General features: G+C 38.5%; 1 protein-coding gene across 2 annotated transcripts in view; it reads right to left on the minus strand.

The window, feature by feature from the left end:
• The window catches only part of plcg1 (phospholipase C, gamma 1), an 89,741-nt gene that overhangs the window by 12,824 nt on the left and 54,554 nt on the right, over positions 1-22,363 (minus strand). For both annotated transcript variants that reach the window (XM_056449261.1, XM_056449260.1), the window contains exons 16-25: positions 21,896-21,997; positions 20,984-21,171; positions 19,355-19,555; positions 17,059-17,178; positions 14,212-14,392; positions 9,489-9,566; positions 9,288-9,391; positions 5,323-5,416; positions 5,079-5,145; positions 1,607-1,770 (exon numbers count right to left, since the gene is read on the minus strand). In XM_056449261.1, the coding sequence (XP_056305236.1) occupies positions 1,607-1,770; positions 5,079-5,145; positions 5,323-5,416; positions 9,288-9,391; positions 9,489-9,566; positions 14,212-14,392; positions 17,059-17,178; positions 19,355-19,555; positions 20,984-21,171; positions 21,896-21,997 (1,299 nt within the window). The remainder of the gene's footprint in view (positions 1-1,606; positions 1,771-5,078; positions 5,146-5,322; positions 5,417-9,287; positions 9,392-9,488; positions 9,567-14,211; positions 14,393-17,058; positions 17,179-19,354; positions 19,556-20,983; positions 21,172-21,895; positions 21,998-22,363) is intronic.

A 22,363-nucleotide genomic window follows, 5' to 3' on the forward strand; every position in this document is an offset into this window, starting at 1 on the left:
TTATTATTTTCTCAGATATATGATTGTTTTGGAACCCTCAGATTCTAGATGTTCATACAGTTGCCAGATATCGTCCTATAAGTGAAGTAATTACAGTTGATATCAGAATTATTCACCCTCCTGTGAATGAGTTTTTCTTTCTCAAATATTTCCCAAATGATGTTTAACAAAGCAAGGAAATTTTCTCAGTATTTCCTATAATATTTTTTCCTCTGGAGAAAGTCTGATTTGTTTTATTTCGGCCAGAATAAAAGCAGTTTTAAATTTTTTTAAAATCATTTTAAGGTCAAAATTATTAGACCCCTTAAGCTATATTTGTTTTCAATTGTCTACAGAACAAACCACTGATATACAATGACTTGCCTAATTAACTTAACCCTAATTAACCTAGTTAAGCCTTTAAACGTCACTTTAAGCTGTATAGAAGTGTCTTAAACAATATCTGGTCTAATATTATTTACTGTCATCATGGCAAAGATAAAAGAAATCAGTTATTAGAAATGAGTTATTCAAAATATATTCTATAATTAATTCCTATAATCTGGAACCCCTAGTACAATTAAAAAGAAGTGGGAGGTGGAGCTAAAGACAGAACTATCAGAAGACATGTGGCAATCTGTTTTAGATAATATCCACTCATCTTCAATTTGTTTAAAACATAGAGTTATACAATTTAAAGTAGTACATAGATTACATTGGTCCAAAGTGAAACTAGCCAAATTTAAATCGAATATAGAGCCTAATTGTGACCGATGTAGCACTGAGCCAGTTACTCTATCTCATATGTTCTGGGCTTGTTCAAAATTAAAGGATTTCTGGCAGCTAATATTTAAATTTCTCTCAGACGCATTAAATACCTATATAGAACCTGAGGCCATAATTTCAATTTTTGGGATCACGCCACAGTCCTTAAGTTTGAACAAAAGCAAGATACATGTGATTGCCTTTGCTACGCTTTTAGCTAGAAGATTAATATTGCTGAAATGGAAGGAAAAACTACCCCCAACCTTATAGCAATGGCTTATGGAACTTCTAGACCACCTGACCTTAGGAAAAATACGATATACTGTAGGAGGCTGTACTGATATGTTTTTCCTCATCTGGCAACCTGTTTTAGATCACATAAAGAAGATGGACCCCTCAGTCTTTTTAGAAGAGTTGAACCTTTCCTTGTTTTCTTTCTAATTTATTTCTTTTTTTTCCTCCCTTTTTTTGTCTTCCCTTATATATGAGAGTAACATGTTTTACCTAATATTACTATCTATTTTGTATTTATCTTAATATTATTTATGTTGTTTTAATAGAACCTAAATGTACATGTGTGCGACAGGTTTTGTTTGTCTGTTGTGTAAAAAAAACAGGTGAAAAGCTATCTGTACTGTATGTTTCATATCTAATATGTTCAATAAAAAAATACTTTTGATAAGAAATGAGTTATTAAAACTATTAAGATTAGAAATGTGTTGAAGAAAATCTTTCCTTTAAACAGAAATTGGGGAAAATAAACAGGGGGGCGAATAATTCTGACTTCAACTGTATCACAGAAAACTGAATATGGCAATGTCTGATTTTTGCAGTATAGTGGAGCTCTACTGTCCTGCTATACCTTGGCTTCAGATGTCATGGTGACCTCTCGGATCTTGAACACCCAGTCCTTCAGCTCATCCTGAGAGCTCGCTGCGATGTCCAGCACAGGACCGGTGCGAGGAGACGCCACCGGCACCAGAGAGAAGACGAACTGACGGCTACCTTTCCCTTCAGGTCTGACCACTGCAGAACACACACACACACACACACACACACACACACACACACACACACACACACACACACATTCAAATATCAGACAACACAACACAAACAAGCGAACATTCTTGTTTATCTGAAAAACAATGCTGAAGTCAGATATTCTGCTTTAAAGTGCCAGAACGTCTGTCTTTGTTTTGGTCTTTTAACCCGCCCAATGCCAGTTTAGCCAATTATATTTCAGCACCCCGGGTCGCCATAGTGGAAAACAGCATATTTCATTCATTCAGTCATGAAAGCTCTGAAAGTATGTGTGACTGAAATGCGAGCTCCGGTGGACAGTAGCAGACTCCGAAATGAGACAGATTCAGAGTTTCACATGAGGTGGTTATTAATTAGCAAATAAAATATAAATATTAAGAACGTAAACATTAGGTGAGCCGGTTACATTGTAACCCTGTGTCCTAACAACATGCTTTGTGACGAGATTTGCAGAGATGAGCGATACGCTTATTTCACGCGGCCGCCATTTTAAAGAACCAAAGCGAGGCTGCGGTGAGAAGAAACCCAGAAGTATAGGACCAGCACTGTAAACATTGCAGTAACATGCTGTGGACTACAAACCTCCAGCTGTTGCTGATATTTCAAAATGCAGATATGATGTAAACATCACTTTAACATCATTCAGTACGTTTAATTTAAACAATTAAAAGCAATTTAGCATCAAACAACACCACAATCTCTTTAAGAGTAATATGCTCAAGTGTCTTCCTAGGCTTCAGTTCATGGCAGCAGTTAAACACCGTGGGGGACGCTTTCCTGCTTCAGCCTATGTAACCCGGTGAGCGCTAAAACACTGCAGTCCTTAGTAGCACACCCTTGTGTTGTCTGTAATAGTGTTGTCCCGGTACTGAAGTTTTAAAACTGTCCATTTCCCCGCTAAGTTAACATTAAAGCGCCGCTGAGCGTGGATGACTCGACAGTCTCCGTGTATCTGCGTTTGCACCCAGTTTACCGCTCTTCACCCTGTGCAAACACAGATACACGGAGACAGGAGCGCGAAGCAGCCGTGAAGATCAGTCGAGTCATCAAGCAGATCGCTCGTCTGTGTTTGTACTCTGTAAAATGGTTGGTGAACTACATTTGTTTGGGTTGGTTATATATTTGAAAGAAAGAGAAACTGTTGACTTTAGCGATGACGAGGTTTCATTTAAACAGCAGAAGATGCCGTCTGACAACGAGGGGAAAATGCCTCACAGCAGTTGTTTTTCGATCATATTAAGGCCCGTTTCCACTGAGTGGTACGGTACGGTTTGGTTTGGTACGCTTTTATAGCCGTTTCCACTGTCAAAAAGCGTACCGAAGCGAACCGTACCGTACCACTTTTTCGGCACCCTTTCGAAATGGTACCAAACACGAGAAAGGGTACCAAAAGGCGGAGCCACACGCGCAGCTGAACGCTATTGGTTTACAGAGAGGCGTCATTCGCTTACGCAACAAGCCAGAATGAAAACAAAAAACCCGCCATGTTTGAAATACACAGCCGTCGAGCCGAGACATTACAGCGGAATGATTTATACATATAATAACGAGCCATGGTCGATCCGGGCTCAAACAAACCTTGTCGTCATCTTGATGAACAGCCACAAAACCAAGAAGAAGAGCAGATTTACCCTGTGCCCCGTAGTTTTTTACGAGCCAGTCTGAGGCGCAAGCGGTTTCGCTTTCTTGCTAGCGCTCGCGCGCGTCTAACATTATATCTGAAATAACAAACTTCTTGAGCTGATGATAATAACCTGCGCTTGATTATTGACGTGCTTTTGAAACCTGATCCTGTTAGACACTGACATACGCGAGAGTGAAGCGCGAAAAAGCAAAGGAGAAGCCGGGAAAAAAGGAGCACATTATTTCTCAGCAAACATGAACAAAATGCCATGTATAACTAACTTATTATCTTCACCTTTTGGACTAATATGAACCGGGAATGACGGAATTACTCTCTAACAGAGGCTACATGTGCTGCTGAAGATTACAGACACAGATGAGAGGTGTGCACTGACTGTAGGCTATATTTTGTATTGTTTTGAACCTAAATACGGACGAAATGTCTGCTATATGTAGTTCTTCTGTAGTTGATAACATATCGGAGACTGTAAGGGGCTGTATGTGTTTATATATGTTAATTTATTTAATTATTTAATATAATTACAGACGTTACAGTAGGCTGTTTCACACAGTCATTGATCTGCAGTTATAATCAACTCATGTTCATTGAAAAGTTAGTAATAAACATTTCTACACAAGTATTTATGTGTATGAAGCATCTGTTTTCTGAGAAGTGCTTCTCATATGATATGTGAATGACCCATACAGCTTTATTGTACACATTTCCTCCAGCGAGAATGACGTCGACTGAAACTTTCTGTCATACACCACGCCCACCAAAAGGGTACCCTTGGTAGTGGAAACACAATCCTGATAAAGGTGACCCGTACCAAACCGAACCGTACCGTACCAGTCAGTGGAAATGAGCTATAAGATGGCCTTTTTTAAATGATCAGTCCAGGAGGTGGCGCTGATGGACAACAGTATCAGTGTAAAGATGATAAAAGCGAATAAAATAGATTAAAACTATTATTTCAGAGCTGTCCAAATGTGACTGTTCACACGCATCAGATGCCGACCGGAAGTTCTTAGCATTCTCCTTGCGCATACACGCAAAGCATAATGGGTAATTTTGCGTTCTAAGAAAAAGGTCTATAAATTGACTTTAGTTGTGGCTATGTTGCTCTGCGTGATGATAGACGAGGAGATTTAAGCCGATTCCAAAACGGAAACAAAATCATCTTCACGGGGTCGGTTCGATCGCATTTAAGACATTTTAAGACCTATTAACGTTCACGTGAAATCAAAATTAAATGTGTTGATTTTGTTAGCTCGCATTGCTAGTTTTGAGGTGAACAGTTCATCGGCGCATGTCATTAAGACAAATTAAATCGTTTGTCCTTGTAATCTTTAATTGAAATCTGAAAATGCACTTCCTGTTTGTTTTCAGTTCAATTCTCGGATTAGGGCTGTCTGAGGAAGTGGGCGGGGCTAACATACTTAACCACGCCCCTCCAGCTGTCAGTTTTGACAGAAATGGTGAGGAGGAGGAGTCTGTTAGGTTGTATTAACTCACCCCAAACCCTTTTACAAATATTTGTGACTGAAACGCCTACTGCACTACAGCTCACGATAGAAAAAAAGCCACGCCCACTGTTTTCTCATGTAATATTCCACTTCTCTAGGAACACACACACGCTCACACACACACACGCAGATATACTCACCGATCTGACAGGAAGACACGTCCACACTTCCTCTCAGGAGATCTCCCAGAGGACTGTTCTCTGAGGCCTGCAGAGTGCACGTGTGGACACGGAGAGAGAATAAAGGTCAGAGCGCAGCCGAACAACAACAAAGCACAACACACTCGCACACACACACACACACACACACACACTCAACAACACAAGACCAGACAACACAACACAAGACCAAACAAGGTAACACCAGAAAACACAACACACTCACAGATCTGTCAGGCTCCACTGCCGTTGGGCTGATCTCCTCCACATAATTGGCTGGGAACCACAGTTGCTTCTTTCCACCACAGTCCCCCTTCCACCTGTGCGGAAAACACACACACACACACACACACACACACACACTTTCAGCTCTCCGGTGTGCTCCTGAACTCATTTAAGAGAAACGGCCAGGGCAGAGTTCAGTACACAGAAACAAAAGCCCAGAGATGATGATAACACTTTCAGGCAAGTAAAGGAGACTTCTGGCTAGTGAGATAGTAATGCTTTCTAAACGTAAACGGTGTGAGGTGTAGATAGTGTGTGTCTGTGTGATTCTGTCTGTGTGGTTATATATAGAGGAAAAATAGCAATGTGGTCAACAATACTGGCCCACAGCCAGAATAAAGGCCTGTTCACACACAAACAACTGTTAGCATCTACAGCACCAGAAAATAGCTGTTTGTTCTGGTCTGTCCAGTTAAACACTGAAGCCAGTTAAAGTTGCTGGATTCCAACTGTCAGTGGATATTTTGCTCATTCATCATGCATTATTAAAATGCCCAAGGCTTAAAGCTTTATTTTACTGCGTCGTTGGTCTCCTACAATGATTCTCCATACATCCAGTGTCAGAAACACTTTGGTTTTCTCACAGTATCATCTCTTCTAGTTCCCAGAGTCTGAAATCGTCACTTCTGATTGGTCAGATGACTCTACCTTTCTCTGATTGGTCAGATGGCCCTACCTTTCTCTGATTGCTCAGATTGCTTTGCTATGCTCTGATTGGTCAGATGACTCTACCTTTCTCTGATTGATAAGATGGCTCTACCTTCTCTCATTGGTCAGATTGCTTTACGCAGCTCTGATTGGTCTGGTGGCTCTATCCTTCTCTGATTGGAAAGATTGCTTTACTATGCTTTGATTAGTCAGATGGCCCTACCTTTCTCTGATTGGTCAGATGGCTCAACCTTTCTCTGATTGGTCAGATTGCTTTACTGTGCTCTGATTGGTCAGATGACTCTATCCTTCTCTGATTGGTTAGATGGCTCTACCCTTCTCTGATTGGTCAGATGGCTCTATCCTTCTCTGATTGGTTAGATGGCTCTACCCTTCTCTGATTGGTTAGATGGCTCTACCCTTCTCTGATTGGTCAGATGGCTCTATCCTTCTCTGATTGATCAGATGGCTCTAGCTTCTCTGATTGGTCAGATTGTTTTACTATGCTTTGGTCAGATGGCCCTACCTTTCTCTGATTGGTCAGATTGCTTTACCATGCTCTAATTGGTCAGATGGCCCTACCTTTCTCTGGCTCTAGCTTTCTCTGATTGGTCAGATTGCTTTATTATGCTCTAATTGGTCAGATGGCCATACCTTTCTGTGATTGTTCAGATTGCTTTACTGTGCTCTGATTGGTCAGATTGCTTAACTATGCTCTAATTGGTCAGATGGCCCTACCTTTCTCTGATTGTTCAGTTTGCTTTACTGTGCTCTGATTAGTCAGATTGCTTTACTATGCTCTGATTGGTCAGATGGCCCTACCTTTCTCTGATTGGTCAGATTGCTTTACTATGCTCTGATTGGTCAGATGGCCCTACCTTTCTCTGGCTCTAGCTTTCTCTGATTGGCCAGATCACTCTACTCCGCTCCGATTGGTCAAATTGTCAAAAATATTGTCTAGTAAAACATGAATTTCACTACAAATAAATCATGATGGCGTCACTTTCACAATATAGTTTGAAGTTTTTGGAAATGCCTGTGAAGTGTATTTGCAGGAGAGAAAACAACTCAATATTTGTCGTCAAGTCAATAACACAAACTATAATCTTCCCATCTCAGCTACCACTACAGTGTTTGATGGTCAAACCAGCAGACAGTGAAGAGCAAACACTTCCAATCTGCTCCAAATGGACTAGAAAGTAATTAATCTGGTTTGTGCAAGAAGACTGAACAACCAATGAGCAGTTACACACAGTTCAGATTCACAGCTTTATTTTTAAATACAAGAACTCCATTTATCTGCCCTCTGATATCAAATATTTGAGAGTCACAAAAAAACAGCTACAATAAACACAAGATGACAGGGTGTACCTGAATGAACCAAATAAAACTTTATATTTAAAGCCGACAGACAACAAGTGTTTGGTCAGCTGCTATTTGTCTTTCGCTTAGACCTTTTCCACCTTAGTGAGCTGATTTAGGACCGTGAGAGTTTCAGTTCTGTATTATTTCGGTATTCGGGCACTTTGTGGAACAAGTCTGCCACTATATTTTTGTAAACCGCTACCTGTTTCGGTTCTCAGAAGGGAATTTACAAACTCACACTTACATCAATGGGAAATTGTTGACAACAGATATAAAATCTGCCACATGCTCTGTGGATAGTCAGAGTGTGAGAAACATTCATGATATGTCCTTTTAACTTGTTAAGTCCTATCAAGTCTTTAAAAAAGTCTTTAAAACTACTCAACACTCATTCTTGTCTTGAAAAACTTTTTTGAATCCTTCAAACCATAATCAGTGGATAATTAACTGGACACTCGCTCTGATTGAATCATCTGAATCATTAACTGGACACTCGCTCTGATTGAATCATCTGAATCATTATCTGGACACTCGCTCTGACTGAATCATCTGAATCATTAACTGGACACTCGCTCTGACTGAATCATCTGAATCATTATCTGGACACTCGCTCAGACTGAATCACCTGAATCATTAACTGGACACTCGCTCTGAATCATTTGAATCATTAACTGGACACTCGCTCTAATTGAATCATTTGAATCATTAACTGGACACTCCCTCTAACTGAATCATTTGAATCATTAACTGGACACTTGCTCTGACTGAATCACCTGAATCATTAACTGGACACTCGCTCTGAATCATTTGAATCATTAACTGGACACTTACTCGGACTGAATAATTTGAATCAGTGAATTGTTAACTGGAGAGTCACTCTGTATTATTTGAATCAGTGAACTGTTAACTGAACACTCACTCTGACTGTATAATATGAATCAGTGAATCATTAACTGGAGGCTTGCTCTGACTGAATCATTTGAATCAGTGGATTGTTAACTAGATACTTGCTCTGACCAAATAATTTGAATCAGTAAATCATGAACCTGACACTCACTTTGAACAATTTGAGTCAGCGAATCCTAAATTAGACACTTATTTTGACTGAATCATTTGAATCAGTGAATCAATCAATCACTGCACACTCATTCTGACTGAATAACTTGAATCAGTAAATCATTAACTGGCCACTCACTCTGACTGAATCTTTTGAATAAGTGAATTGTTATCTGGAAAGTCGCTTAGTATCATTTAAATCAGTGAATTGTTAACTGGAGAGTCGCTCTGTATCATTTAAATCAGTGAATTGTTAACTGGAGAGTCGCTCTGTATCATTTGAATCAGTCAATTGTTAACTGGAGAGTCACTCTGTATCATTTAAAATCAGTGAATTGTTAACTGGAGAGTCGCTCTGTATCATTTGAATCAGTCAATTGTTAACTGGAGAGTCACTCTGTATCATTTGAATCTGTGAATTGTTAACTGGAAGCTTGCTATGACCAATTTATTTGAATCAGTGGCTTATTAACTGGACACTCGCTCTGACTGAATCATTCGAATCAGTTTACTGTTAACTGGACACTCACTCTGACCAAATTATTTTAATCAGTAAACTATTAACTGGACACTCGCTCTGACTGAATCATTCCAATCAGTGAATCAATCAATCAATTAAATCATTTGAATCAGTGAGTCATTAACAGGAGACTTACTCACTCTGACTGAATCACTTGAATTAGTGAATCATTAATTGGACACTCGCTCTGACTGATTCATTTAAAGCAGTGAAGCGTTTGGTGAAGTGAACAGTGAACGTTTTGCTTTGGAATAAGAGTGAAGTAAAAGTTTCTCAGAGTAAAATGGTGTGGTAAAGTGAGCTACTGTGGTACTCACCAGCCTCCATCCTGTTTGTCCACATTACTAATGATGGCGTTCTTGATGAAGGAGAGCTCATCATCCCGCTGGGCTTTATATTCATACATGGCTTTAACTGTGCACTGCACACACACAGACAGACAGAATGAGCACACACATGCAGACACACACTGTACAGTATATAAAACTCGCTGTCATGTGAAAGGAGAGCGGATTTACCTTAAACGTGGGCATCTGATTGGCTTCCACGTAGAATCCCGGGTTTCGTCCCTCATACAGAGACCCATAATCAGGCTCCTGCACACGCACACACACACACAAACACACACCTTCATTAAAGAGCAAACTATTAACAAGTAGGGCTGCAGGATACTGGAAACACACATGACATCAGTTGCTGAGTATTACTTCTTACAATATATAACATTTTCCTAAAAATAAAAGTGATTTTTATTAGCTATGTTTTTTCATAGCTTTGCTTTAATGAGATTAAAATAAACAGGTAAAATATATTTTTCAGATCTAATTAATTCTAATTTAGATTAGAAAACTGTGTCAAACATTAAGGGCGCTATCATACACTCGGCGCAATAAGGTGCAAGGCATGTTTGGCACGATTTGTTGCTATTTTCAGACCAGAGCAACCAGCAACTTTCACATTTTGCTCCACGTTGTTTCAATAGCAAATCCATTTGCACCATTTTGTGGACTCATGCTGGTGTATAAAGGAGGTGTGTTAAGGCTCATTGTTGGTGCGTTGCTATTTTGAAGAACTGAAACAGGGAGGGGGGGGGGGGGGGGGGGTTTTCAGACAATTTGCATTTGTATGTTATTATTATTTATTATATGAATATTTATATTTGTTTTAATTAAAACTAGTTTAGATTTGTCCACCTGTCGGGTTTTGGAGACGTCTGCATCACCATATAGGGCATAAGTAGGGATGAGTATCGTTAAGGTTTTAACAATATTACTACGTTTACCGATACCACTTATTGGTTTGGTACTTTAACGGTTTCCTTATCGGTACTTTTTGTGGTGTTATTTTTTTATTAAAAAAAACTAATTGAACAGAATTAACAACACTTTATTTTATTATTATGTTTTAAATATAAAATAAAACCAAAAATTGTAAAACAAATAAATAAACATTTTCCTGTAAAAGAATGTACAATGGTTTGAGGGAAAACGACCATTCATCTAAAGAAAAATCAACATGTTTGGCTTTTCTGGCAGTCTCTTGGATCTTTCTTGGTTAATTGTGCTCCCTACAGCTGAAAATACCCTCTTTGAGTTGCAAAATGTAGTTAAATAATTCGATAATGTTTACGATTTTTCATTAATGCATTCACATAAATCAATTAAAGGTGTTTTGGGAGTTAACAATGTAAAAATAAGCAGTTTTTTTTATAATTTCATAATAAGCATAGTTTATTATTAGGCTCTTCATAGACTATATTTGTAAATACAGTAATGTAAAAACATTTTTAATGTTTAAGATTTATTTGGGCTACTGCAGAAAAAAATTGTTTTCAAGTTAACCGAATGTGTGTGTTTATTAAACTATTATGATTATGCTAATTTAGAGAGACCTTATGTGATTGACTGCTAGCATAACGATGTGGATTATGTTTAGTTGTATTTGTCTTTCTGCAGTTAATGCACTATTGAAAGATGATTAGCCAGAATGCTTGCGTTTCCGCGTATACAAGAAAACAACATGTTGAGTTTGTTGCAACAGGCATTGTCGCTGGCCACTCTGGAAATACAACCTGTTTGGTTCTCCACCACTCCGCATGAGTCTGTGTCGCGTGTTATGCGTGTGCAGTTAGCGCGAGCCTCCGCTGACTGCGCGCGCACAGCCGAGAACTGTAAAGGCTTTTATACTTGATGCGATCGCTGGAAACCTGAGCATTTCTCATGTGAGATTGCCAACTGTGCAGACGAATATCAAATATCGCCTGTCAGCTAAATGATGCTACTGTGAGTTAAGTTTATTAAGCAATAATTCTCCTGTACTGATAGCAGAACCGTTAACGGCAGAGCTTCACGATACTTCTGTCTTGTATAATTTAGCACTTTTACCCATAAAGTACAGAGTTTCGGTCCCCATCCCTAGGCATAAGAACAGGACGTGTGTTTGGATTTAACTCAGTTTTTTGACCACACTTCGTTATCATTGTTAATTTATTCGTTTGCTGGAAATTAGAACGGAATTTAGAAATAGTTTTGAAACAAATCTTTGCGCTTAACGAACGAAATGAATTATGTAGGCTAATGGATGTCTTCAGTGGAGTGAGTCCAACACCATCTCCGTCTCCCAGAAAGTAAAGGAGTAAAGAGTAAAGAGAAAGTAAAGAGCCTGAATGAAGGAGGCTCGTTCTTTATCCTTGTGCCATGCGCTTTAGACTTTGTGCCTAGATCGTTAAAATAGAGGCCTTAGTCTTTGAAACACTATGAATGACTGAAAACCTGCGCAGATATTCTGACACTAATTGGCTGTTGTCTTGACTCCTGCCATTAGTGTTTATTTTCAGCTTTGAGTTTGCCTTTGAGTTGAATCGGCCAATAGCAGAACAGCAACTACTGGGGAGGCAGGGCTAAAGATAGTAAGGCCCCATCTGATTGGTCAAATTTAAAAAAACAAACAATGCATAAAATAAAATGTAATTTAATCACGTGTTTGCAGTACGTAAAACGCAAATACTATTATAGCAAGGCTAAAACTAAAATAAACTAAATTAACTAGTATAAATAAAATAACGAGTAAAATATCATGTACTGTCATGATGGGAAAAAGACAAAAGCAATTAGTTATTAGAAACTAGTTATGATAACTATTATGTATGATAACTATCGAAACAATTCAAATGAGACTTTCTCCAGAAGAAAAAATATTATAGGAAATACTGTGAAAATGTCTTAAAATTCACAGGAGACCGAATAATTGACTTAAACTGTATAACAAAAATAAATCAGCCAATCCGCTGATCATCCACTGATCATCAACCAATGGCTGCTGCTGCTTTCAGGCAGATCGTGTGGTTCCAGCGGTCAGTGTTCATCTCAGCAGGTCTACGGTTTCTCTCTACACACTAATAATAGAGTAAACGCTGGATCTCATTCAGAGGAACTGCTGAATATCTGCCACAACAAACAGCTGAAGGAAGTCGACTAAAGTCAGCTCATGGAAACACCTTTTCAAACACAGCCCACACCGACGCACACACATCAACGTTTCAGTCCACATGCCGTCAAACTGCCTACAGTATCCTGATCATCATTTACACGAGCGCTTCATCAGTGCTTTTAAAGGTCCCATGAAATAAACGTTTTTTAGATGTTAGCAACAGGAAGTGATTCGGTCATGAACGAATCTTCGTTATGAACGTGTGAACCATTGACATCCCTGCATCTCAATGTGCATATCCGCCTTTATGATCTAAATGGTAAATAACATTCGTAATATTAAGGCGCAGGCTCTGTTGTGTTATCAGGCACACATAATTTACTTCAATTTATATATTATCATTAATAACGGTACTTGTTGAGCACAAAAGTTCGTAACATACAAAAACGTAAAAATATTAAATCTTACCTATGAAACGTTTCCTAGGTGCCTTTATGCTTTGTTTTCTTTGTTCGTTACTACACCCGTACGCAGTGCTACGTCTAGCATCTTCAGATTGAGTCTTAACTACTGCAGTTGAATGACTTTTCCTGGGAGCACTGTACAAATGTGGCGGCGCTATTGACGCATGCTCAGGATCCGTATGCGATATCTAGTCTATATATCTATGTGTAGTATCTGACAGGCCCCGCTCCCTTCAAGATCCTTTTGATTTGATGTGCTTAAGCTCAAACATTCATACTGGCAGAGGAAAAACTAAATGCTATTGGCTGTTTTTTTTTTAAGGGGGAGGGGCTACTCTATGTCCCGCCCTCTGTTCATAATTCAGTTGAGATTACGTCAAACCTCGTATAAAAATGCACATTTCAAAGCACCTTACGGGACCTTTAATTACATATATGACTGGTGGTTACCAGCACAGAAATTACTAGCATGTTAGCATAAGCACGTAGCATAATATAAAAATCAAACTAAGATTGCAGCGATTTACTGATGAAAGCTCCGCCCATTAGTAACAATCTATCCCTCATTAGCATAGGATGTTAGTCTTGACTTTGAATCTGCCACTATGCTGACATACAGGCGTTTGTAGCTCCGCCCTCTTTTAAAAGAAGCATTTGAATCAAAACCTAAAAGGGTCCAGTTCAAAGGGTTATAAAACATTATCTGTGTGCTATTTTGAGCTAAAACTTCACATACACACTCTAGAGGAAAGATGCCCGAACTAGGGCCTGTGGGCCAAAACTGGCTCATGGTAACATTTGATTTGGCCCACCGTGCCATCTGAGAAGAGAGAGAGACTGATAGGGATGGTTTCGAGATTGTCAATTTACATTTAACGTAACCCTCTGCTTGTTTGTTTTATTGTTAAAAGCTAATTGAAATTAATGCTTCAATTAAATTGTAGAAATGAATCATATTTTACCCGATAACGTAGACACTTTGGGGAGCAAATCAGGGCAAAGGCAGATTCTGCTTCACTAGTGTATTCAGCATTGAACTCCACTGTGTTCTAAATGTGATTGTTTGTTTTATGGCATTAGTTAATAGTAATGTTTTCTATTAATATTATGAAATAAATTAGGAAATTACCCATGGCGACATTAATGTAATATAATTTGGTATATTTATATACTATATTCTGCTCACAGCTCTCAAAGATATTTGGTTTTTGGCCCTTCATGCTAAAAAATTTGGGCACCCCTGCTCTAGACACATCAGAGACGTATTGTACATCTTGTATAATAGGTGCCCTTTAAATGTTAGTGTGAGCTGTATCTTTAAGCACAGCTGATGTACAGCAGGACTCACAGCAGTGCCGATCTTCTCCAGAGTTTCCTCGTTGATGGGGTAGCGTAGCTTCATCTTGCGGTACAGTGGATGTTTCTCATAGTAACTGATTAAATCTACTAAACTGTCGAACTCGGAGGTTCCCAAAACCACAGTCTGTCCCTCCTGCTGGACGCGGCAGTGCTTGATCTTGCCCTCGGCCCTGGCAGTGAAAGCAGAAGAGATGAGCAACAAAACTACAGCAACAAAAGGTACACAGATAATAAAATAATTACATGTAAAATCTTATATAATATCGGGGGCTCGTCCGGGACAGTTTACCAATATCGTTTAATGCATTGTTGATATTTTTGGTTTCAAATATATTTCTTTTGTGAAACATTTGATAGTGGAAAAACCTCCCATTATAATACATGTTTGTCCTTTGTCATCTTTTGTACTACATGTTTTTTTTCCATGTTTACATCCTAAGATGTGAATGAGATTCATGCACAAAACTGGAATATCACATAAAGCTTTAGCGAACAAAAGTAGCGTTTCCAGCCAATTACTCAAAGAGAACAAAACGGTCACTTCCTGATAAACTTTCGGTGAATCTCAACAAGAAAAACACTGTTTACGCCAAAGTGGGCCTTATATATATTTAATAAATGAGTAGTGTTGGGCAGTAGAGTCGCTACAAGTTGTGACGCTACTAGCTAAACTACATTTCTCAGTAGCGTGGTGGTAGCGGTGCTACTTTCTACATCAAATAACTTTCAGTAGCGAAGCTATTTTACGCAAGTAACGCAGTAGCGTCAACACAAGCTACATTTCCAGAGCAGTTATTTCTGAAGCAGGACCATACCTCGAGAAGTACATTAATTCTGATGCTGTGCTCTTGTTAGAGTTGAATTGATTTTAAATGTATTCACTGCTTGTTCTGCAAATGTGTCCAAGTGAGCTTAGATGAAAAAACTCATATAGTAGTTATTAATAATGGTTAATACGGTGTTTAAAATATTTAAAATACTATAGTGTTTTTGAACAATACTATAGGAAAGTAATTACATTATTTGCTGTGGTATTTTTACAGGTCACACTTTAATTTAATGGTCCGTTTGTTGAATTTAAGTTACATTGCAACAAATTCTCATTATATTATAAGTAGACTGTTAGGTTAGGGTCAGTGTAAGCTGAAATGTACGTGCAAAGTTTCTTATAGTCAGTTAAATGTCAGTTTAAAGCAGAGAGTCTACTACTACTCAAATAGACAATCACAATAAAGTGTTATCTGATATATATATATATATATATATATATATATATATATATATATATATATATATATATATATATATATATATATATATATATATATATATATATATATATATATATATATATATATATATATATATATATATCTATCTATCTATCTATCTATCTATCTATATATCTATATCTATCTATCTATCTATCTATCTATCTATCTATCTATCTATCTATCTATCTATATATATATATATATATATATATATATATATATATATATATACACATATATATACACACACACATACACACACATACATATATATATATACATACATATACATACACAGGGTTCTTGCACCTTTTTAAAAGTAAAATTTAATGCTTTTTAAGACCAACAAATATAATTTAAGACCCAAAATTTTCATAATTTCTTTGGAATAGGCTACTCAATTTAATGTCCTCCTTAGATTTAAATGAATTGTGCCTGTCACAGTATGGATACAGTACCTGCCTTTTGGGTGTCTGACGGTGAAATGAAACTGTTACAGCTGACTGTGAACTAGAGCTGTAATCGGGCCATAAAAGTTATAAAAGTATATATATACATAAAAATCATATATACATAATATATAAAAACCCTATATAAAGTTTTTCACAGTTTTATATTCATATATATTCATATATATTCATATATATATATATATATATATATATATATATATATATATATATATATATATATATATATATATATATATATATATATATATATATATATATATTTAAATTTGTTTACTTTAAAAGCTAAAAGTATGCTATGTTAATTACTATTAGTTCACGATAGTTACTAATAATACTATATAACAGTTGCAAATACTATACACTATAAAAAAAAAAAAAAAAAAAAAAAACTTTCCTATAAACTTCCCTTTACTATACATTACTATGATATTTTAAATGTGCAACACAGGATTTCTTGAATTTTTATATTTGCTTTCTATTAACTTTGTTTCTGTTTGGAACTGCATATCAATTGCAGTAAATAACTGAACTTAATAATTATTACTTCCCAGGGAGTAGCTTTAAGTGTAGTTAAGCTACATTTTAAGTAGTGTAACTAATAGCTTAACTCACTACATTTTCCAAGTAGCTTGCCCAACACTGTAAACGAATTGCGCCTCAGAGGATTACACACAGTGAATGCAATGTGGTGGCTTTTGGAGGTGTGAGATGCTCTATGGGAGCGCAGACACTCAAGACAGTTCTGGAGGTAATGATAATAATGAAACTGAACCACTGTGATGACAGACTTTGGCTGAGGGATTTTAGAAAGACCAAAACAGCATCTCAGATCTTTTACAATGTGCTCGCTCTGCAGGTTTGTCCATTAATGCCACATGTTTATCATCACATGATCTAATTTATTCAGTAATTGTGTTTTTATCGTACCTTAAGCACATTTATTTTTATTAAATATAAAGTTTATCACACTCACTCTAGATTTGTACACATCTTAGCATTTCCATTTAGCATTTTTTATGTGATATTCCAAAATGTACTTAAAATGGGTCAAAGCCAATGCCAATGGCAAAGCAGCAGTGTGGAGTTTACCGGAAGGAAATGGCGAAAGAGTTGAATTCAGTTCTCTTCCTAACAAGGAAAGCGCCGTCACGAGGGACCCTCATCAACATGTTTTCAGCCTGACTGCGGGACAGGCACGCGTGATACCACCTGCAACCAAAATAACACACACACAAACAACAAAACATGCTGAAATTAGACTGGAAAACATGACAGCGTCAGGAAACTGCACACACAAACTCTAATCTTATTCGCCGCAAGACCCACACAGCCCGACAAAAGTGTGCGGTCAGAATAACCTTTAAAGAAATGAATGCTGTTTTTAATTCAACACAGATGCACAAGTGTTAGCAATGTTTAAAAAGACTGATATTTGTAAAACACACTGTTGACTGTCCTCAATTTATATACGCTTCCACTCAGCAAGATTATTAGTAGTATATATCGTATCATTGATATGCAGATGATGTGCAATTACATTTTCCTTTAGCTCTGACAGACCAGACAAACTGTCCCTCTTGCAGGATTGCTTAGTCTCCATTAACAAATTGGATGACAGATAATAACTGAACAAAAAACTGAGATGTTGATTTTTGCTCCAGATAGCATCACCCCAATGATTAGTTTTTGGGAGTTTGTCATCTTCAAACTGAAGTGACGTTAGAAATCTGGGTGTTATCATTGATAGAGCGCTGCATATTAAAGGAGGTGGTCCAGAGTGTATTTTAAGGCTTGGTTGTGTTTATAAGATGCAAAGCAATGTGTGCTCATGCTTTATTTGTAAAAAACAATGTCATTTTTTCATTGATCTTACTTTAATTATATACAGCTACTCAGCTAACATGAAAACGACTGTCATATTTCCTAGTTCCTCCGAAAGCCCACCCTCAAGAGGCTCTGATTGGTCAGCTAACATAATGTGCTGTGATTCGCGGCTCCACGTCACCACATCACGCCCCTACATGCACGTGCTTTTGCGCTGTGTAAACAGTAGCTGTTAGCCATATCAGATTGTGCCTTAATCAAACAGAAATAGAAGAGGACACAGCTGAACCTCATGCCTGCTCTCTAAAATAAACCTGACAAGTGTCTTTCATATCTATTTGGGATATAAGCATGTGTCAGTAATATGAAGCGTTCACATATCCTTTGCAAGTTTGTTATTTGAGATGTTGAACACAGGGAAAGAGTGCACATAGAGAGACACTGCAGCGCTGGTGAAGATTGTGGGTATTTACAGCGGTTTGACTGATAAATATTAATTTGTAGCTAAATTGTTAGCAGTGCCAAACAGCATTTTCCATTGTTTACATCCTTGCTACAACATACCGTTAACGCTAGACACTGTGCATGTCATAGATCAATTTTAACAAATAAAAACACTTACAGGTTGTGACTCACAATCCACAGCTTCGTCGGTTCTGGAAGCTGTCCTTTGTCAAATGCTAGCTATATATTTTTATAATTCTCTGGAACATAATTAAAATTAAACTGTAAGCACTTCTGTCTGTGTGTCGTGTCCTTTGGAAGCCCAAATACAGAAACAGAAGAAGCTCTGTGGAAATAGCAGCATTTGGACGCCATTTTAGTTTTCTCTGCTATAACATTACAGCGCCTCTAGCCACGCCCCTTCACTGTGCAGAGTATATGCACGTGGAGAATGTGCGTAACCTGAAGCGTTTGTGATCTCACTGTATTTTTTTGTAGTCCCCAAACTTTGTTTACTGTAGGCTTTACTAAGCTAACTCAGCCAATGTCTCCCTTCGCATGGAACTTTGAGCCTATTACATTGAGAGATGTTGTTTATGTTCACACATCTACATAACACATCAACTCAAGTTTCAAATATGATATTCTAGCGGACCACTTCTTTAATTAAAGGGCTAGTTCATGCAAAAATTAGGCTCACAATTCACCCATGCTGCCCTCATGTTGTTTCAAACCCGTTTGAGTCTCTTTTTTCTGTTACTAAACACTAAAGGAGATATTTTGAAGAATGTAATGGAAGTCAATGGTTTCGCTCTTTCTTCAAATATCTTCTGTGCTCAAAAGAAGAAAAATAAACTCAAGCAGGTTTGAAACAAGTGAAAAGAAAAAAATTATATAAATAATTAACTAAATATCAATATTTAGACAAAACAACGCATCTAAATGAGGACAGAAAACATATAACAGGTGAAAACATCCTGAACATTTAACTAAATACTTTATTATACATAATATTTACAAAGGACTGATTTGATACTAAACCAGCACTCAAACCGCCCTAAGAGTATAAAAAGCGTGTAAGATCTGTCCGCTGTTGAAGTGGATGTTACACACTCACTCTTTGCTCTCGTGAGCGTTGGTTTGTGGCACTGGCTCGGTCAGCTTCATCTCGAACTCGTTGCAGCGCAGAGGAACCTGCTGGTAATGAGTGATGAGCGCAAACAGAGTGTCGAACACCAGGTTATCTGTCAGGTAGAACTTGGGACTTCCTGCTTCCTGTCGAGAGTGAATCCTGCAGTGCTGAACACGGCCAGAGCGCCTGAGGAGAGCGAGGTGGAGATGAGTAGTAGTAATAGTAGTAGAGGTGTAGTTAGCAGAAGCCGAGGGTGTAATAGAGGTGTGGTTACCAGAAGGAGAGGGTGTAGTGGAGGTGTAGTTACCAGAATACCAAAAATATAGGGTGTATAAAGGGTGTAGTAGAGATGTAGTTACCAGAAGCGGGTGTGTAGTAAAGGGTGGAGTAGAGGTGTAGCTACCAAAAGGAGAGGGTGAGGTAGAGTGGGAGTAAAGGGTGGACTAGAGGTGTAGTTACCAGAAGGAGAGGGTGAGGTAGAGGTGGAGTAAAGGGTGGAGTTGAGGTGTCATTACCAGAAGGAAAGGGTGTAGTAAAGGGTGTTGTTATCAGAAAGATAGGGTGTAGTAAAGGGTGAAGTAGATGTGTAGTTAACAGAAGGAGTGGGTGCAGTAAAGGTGTAGTAACCAGAATACCAAAAAGATAGGGTGTAGTAAAGGGTGGACTAAAGCAGTAGTTACCAGAAAGAGACCCTACCACCCTACCAAAAAGGGTGGAGTAGAGGTGTAATATAGGGTGTAATAGAGGAGTAGTTACCAGAAGTAGAGGTGTAGTTACCAGAAAGAGAGCGTGTGTAGTAAAGGGTTTGGTAGAGGTGTAGTTACCAGAAGTAAAGGGTGTAGTAGATGTGTACTTAACAGAAGGAGAGGGTGTAGTAAACGATGTAGTAGAGGTGTAGTTACCAGGAAAAAAGGATGTAGAAGAGTTATAGTAAAGGATGTAGTAGAGATGTTGTAACCAGAAAGTGAGGGTGTGGTAGAGGGTAGTATAGAGTTGTTGTTACCAAAATAAGAGGGTGTAGTAGAGGGTGTAGTTACCAGAAGGACAGCTTGTACTAGAGGTATAGTAAAAGTTGTAGTAGAGGTGTAGTTACCAGAAGAAGAGGGTGTAGTAGAGTTGCAGTTATGGGCATAGCAGAGGTATAGTTACCAAAAGCAGAGGTGTAGCAGAGGTGTAGAAAAGGCTGTAGTAGAGGCATAGTTACTAGAAGGACAGGGTGTAGTTGAGGCTGTAGTAGAGGTGAAGTTGCCAAAAGGAAAGGATGTAGTAGAGGTGTAGTAAAAAGTGAAGTAGAGGTGTGGTTACCAGAAGAAGAGGGTGAAGTAAAGGGTGTAGTAGAGGGGAGAGTAAGTGTAGTTACCAGAAGGAGAGGGTGTAGTAGAGGTGTTGTAACCAGAAGAGAGGGTGTAGTAGAGGTGTTGTAACCAGAAGGAGAGGGTGTAGTAGAGGTGTTATAACCAGAAAGAGAGGGTGTAGTAGAGGGTAGAGTAAAGGTGTAGTTAACAGAAGGAAAGGGTGTTGTAGAGGTGTTGTAACCAGAAGGAGAGGGTGTAGTAGAGATGTTGTAACCAGAATGAGAGGGTGTAGTAGAGGGTAGAGTAAAAGTGTAGTTACCAGAAGGAGAGGGTATAGTCTCCCACAAAGGTCTCGCTCTCCCGCACCAGGAAGGATCCGTCTGGAGCTCCAGTCTCCACACAGTATTCAGACAGCAGGCGCTCTGCGATCTGACGGCCGTCACGACCTGCACCCAATTTACCATGAAACCACTTCTCCGTCACATGCTGGTCCATACCGTTGCAGATCTGAGGAGCACAGAGAAACACGCTGAGGGACACAGACATGATCAATAAACCAGAACAAGGCCATGATGTTTTACGGTGGATCGTCTGCTACTCTGATGACCAACTCAAGTATAACAGAGGAAGACAGCGAGGGATGATGATTTAGTTCACTTGAACATCAGACTGTGGCTGCGTTCCACTCCACTTTTAGACAAACACTCGCAAACTTCCCTTCCCTTGTTCCCTCGAGGGAATCCTCACTGCCGTATTTAAGTGCATTCCACTTCTTTGAGTGAACGAGCGAAGCTTACATGGACATACCCTTAATTCCCTGATTTTCATAGAGGGAGCGAGTCGGATTCATATGTCCACTCCAGTACCTATGTGTCCCAGAATCCAATGAGATAGTGATGTCCATACTTTTCCCAAGTGCTCAAGGGTTTAGGGAATAGGTCTCAAACTGGATTCCTGGAGGGCCGCAGCTCTGCACAGTTTTGCTCCAAGCCTAATCAAACACAGCTGAAGCAACTAATCAAGGTGCTCAAGACTCTTTTGAACACCTTGATTATTTGGATCAGCTGTGTTTGATTAGGCTTGGAGCAAAACTGTGCAGAGCTGCGGCCCTCCAGGAATCCAGTTTGAGACCTATGGTTTAGCGTATTCAATTTATAATCAATAGCGCACATCTGAATAAAGGAGACGAAGGGAAGTTAGCGAGAGAAAAATTAGACTGCGTTTTCCTCACCTCTCTGTGCTCCTCCTCATCCTCGTTCCCCTGATTACTGGACGTCTCTTCAGAGTAATAGATCTTATTGCTGGTCAGAACAAAGAAGTGTGGATACCATTCCTGTGAGGAGAACAAAAACAAAAAGCAGTGAGCACTAACTAGGTGTCTCGTGAATGACCATAACCCTAAAACAACACTCTCAAAACATTAATAACCTAAAGAGAACACAGAATATAAAACTATACAACAACTTACCCAGAACTTTACAAGGAGCTTTACTTATTTAGTAGTAAATTAAAGTAGTTAATTAAATTAATCAGGGTTATGAAAGCCTACACAAAACATTCCCCTAATGTTCCGCTAAGCTTGGTTCTTTGGAAACCAAAAAACAATCTTAAAGCAACATAAACAGAATGTTCTCTAATGGTTATTATTGTCATGATCACCAGCGATCTAACCACAAGAAAACATGTCAAATGGAAAACA

This window comes from Danio aesculapii, chromosome 23 (assembly GCF_903798145.1).
Source record: "Danio aesculapii chromosome 23, fDanAes4.1, whole genome shotgun sequence".
Taxonomy (NCBI): Eukaryota; Metazoa; Chordata; class Actinopteri; order Cypriniformes; family Danionidae; genus Danio; species Danio aesculapii.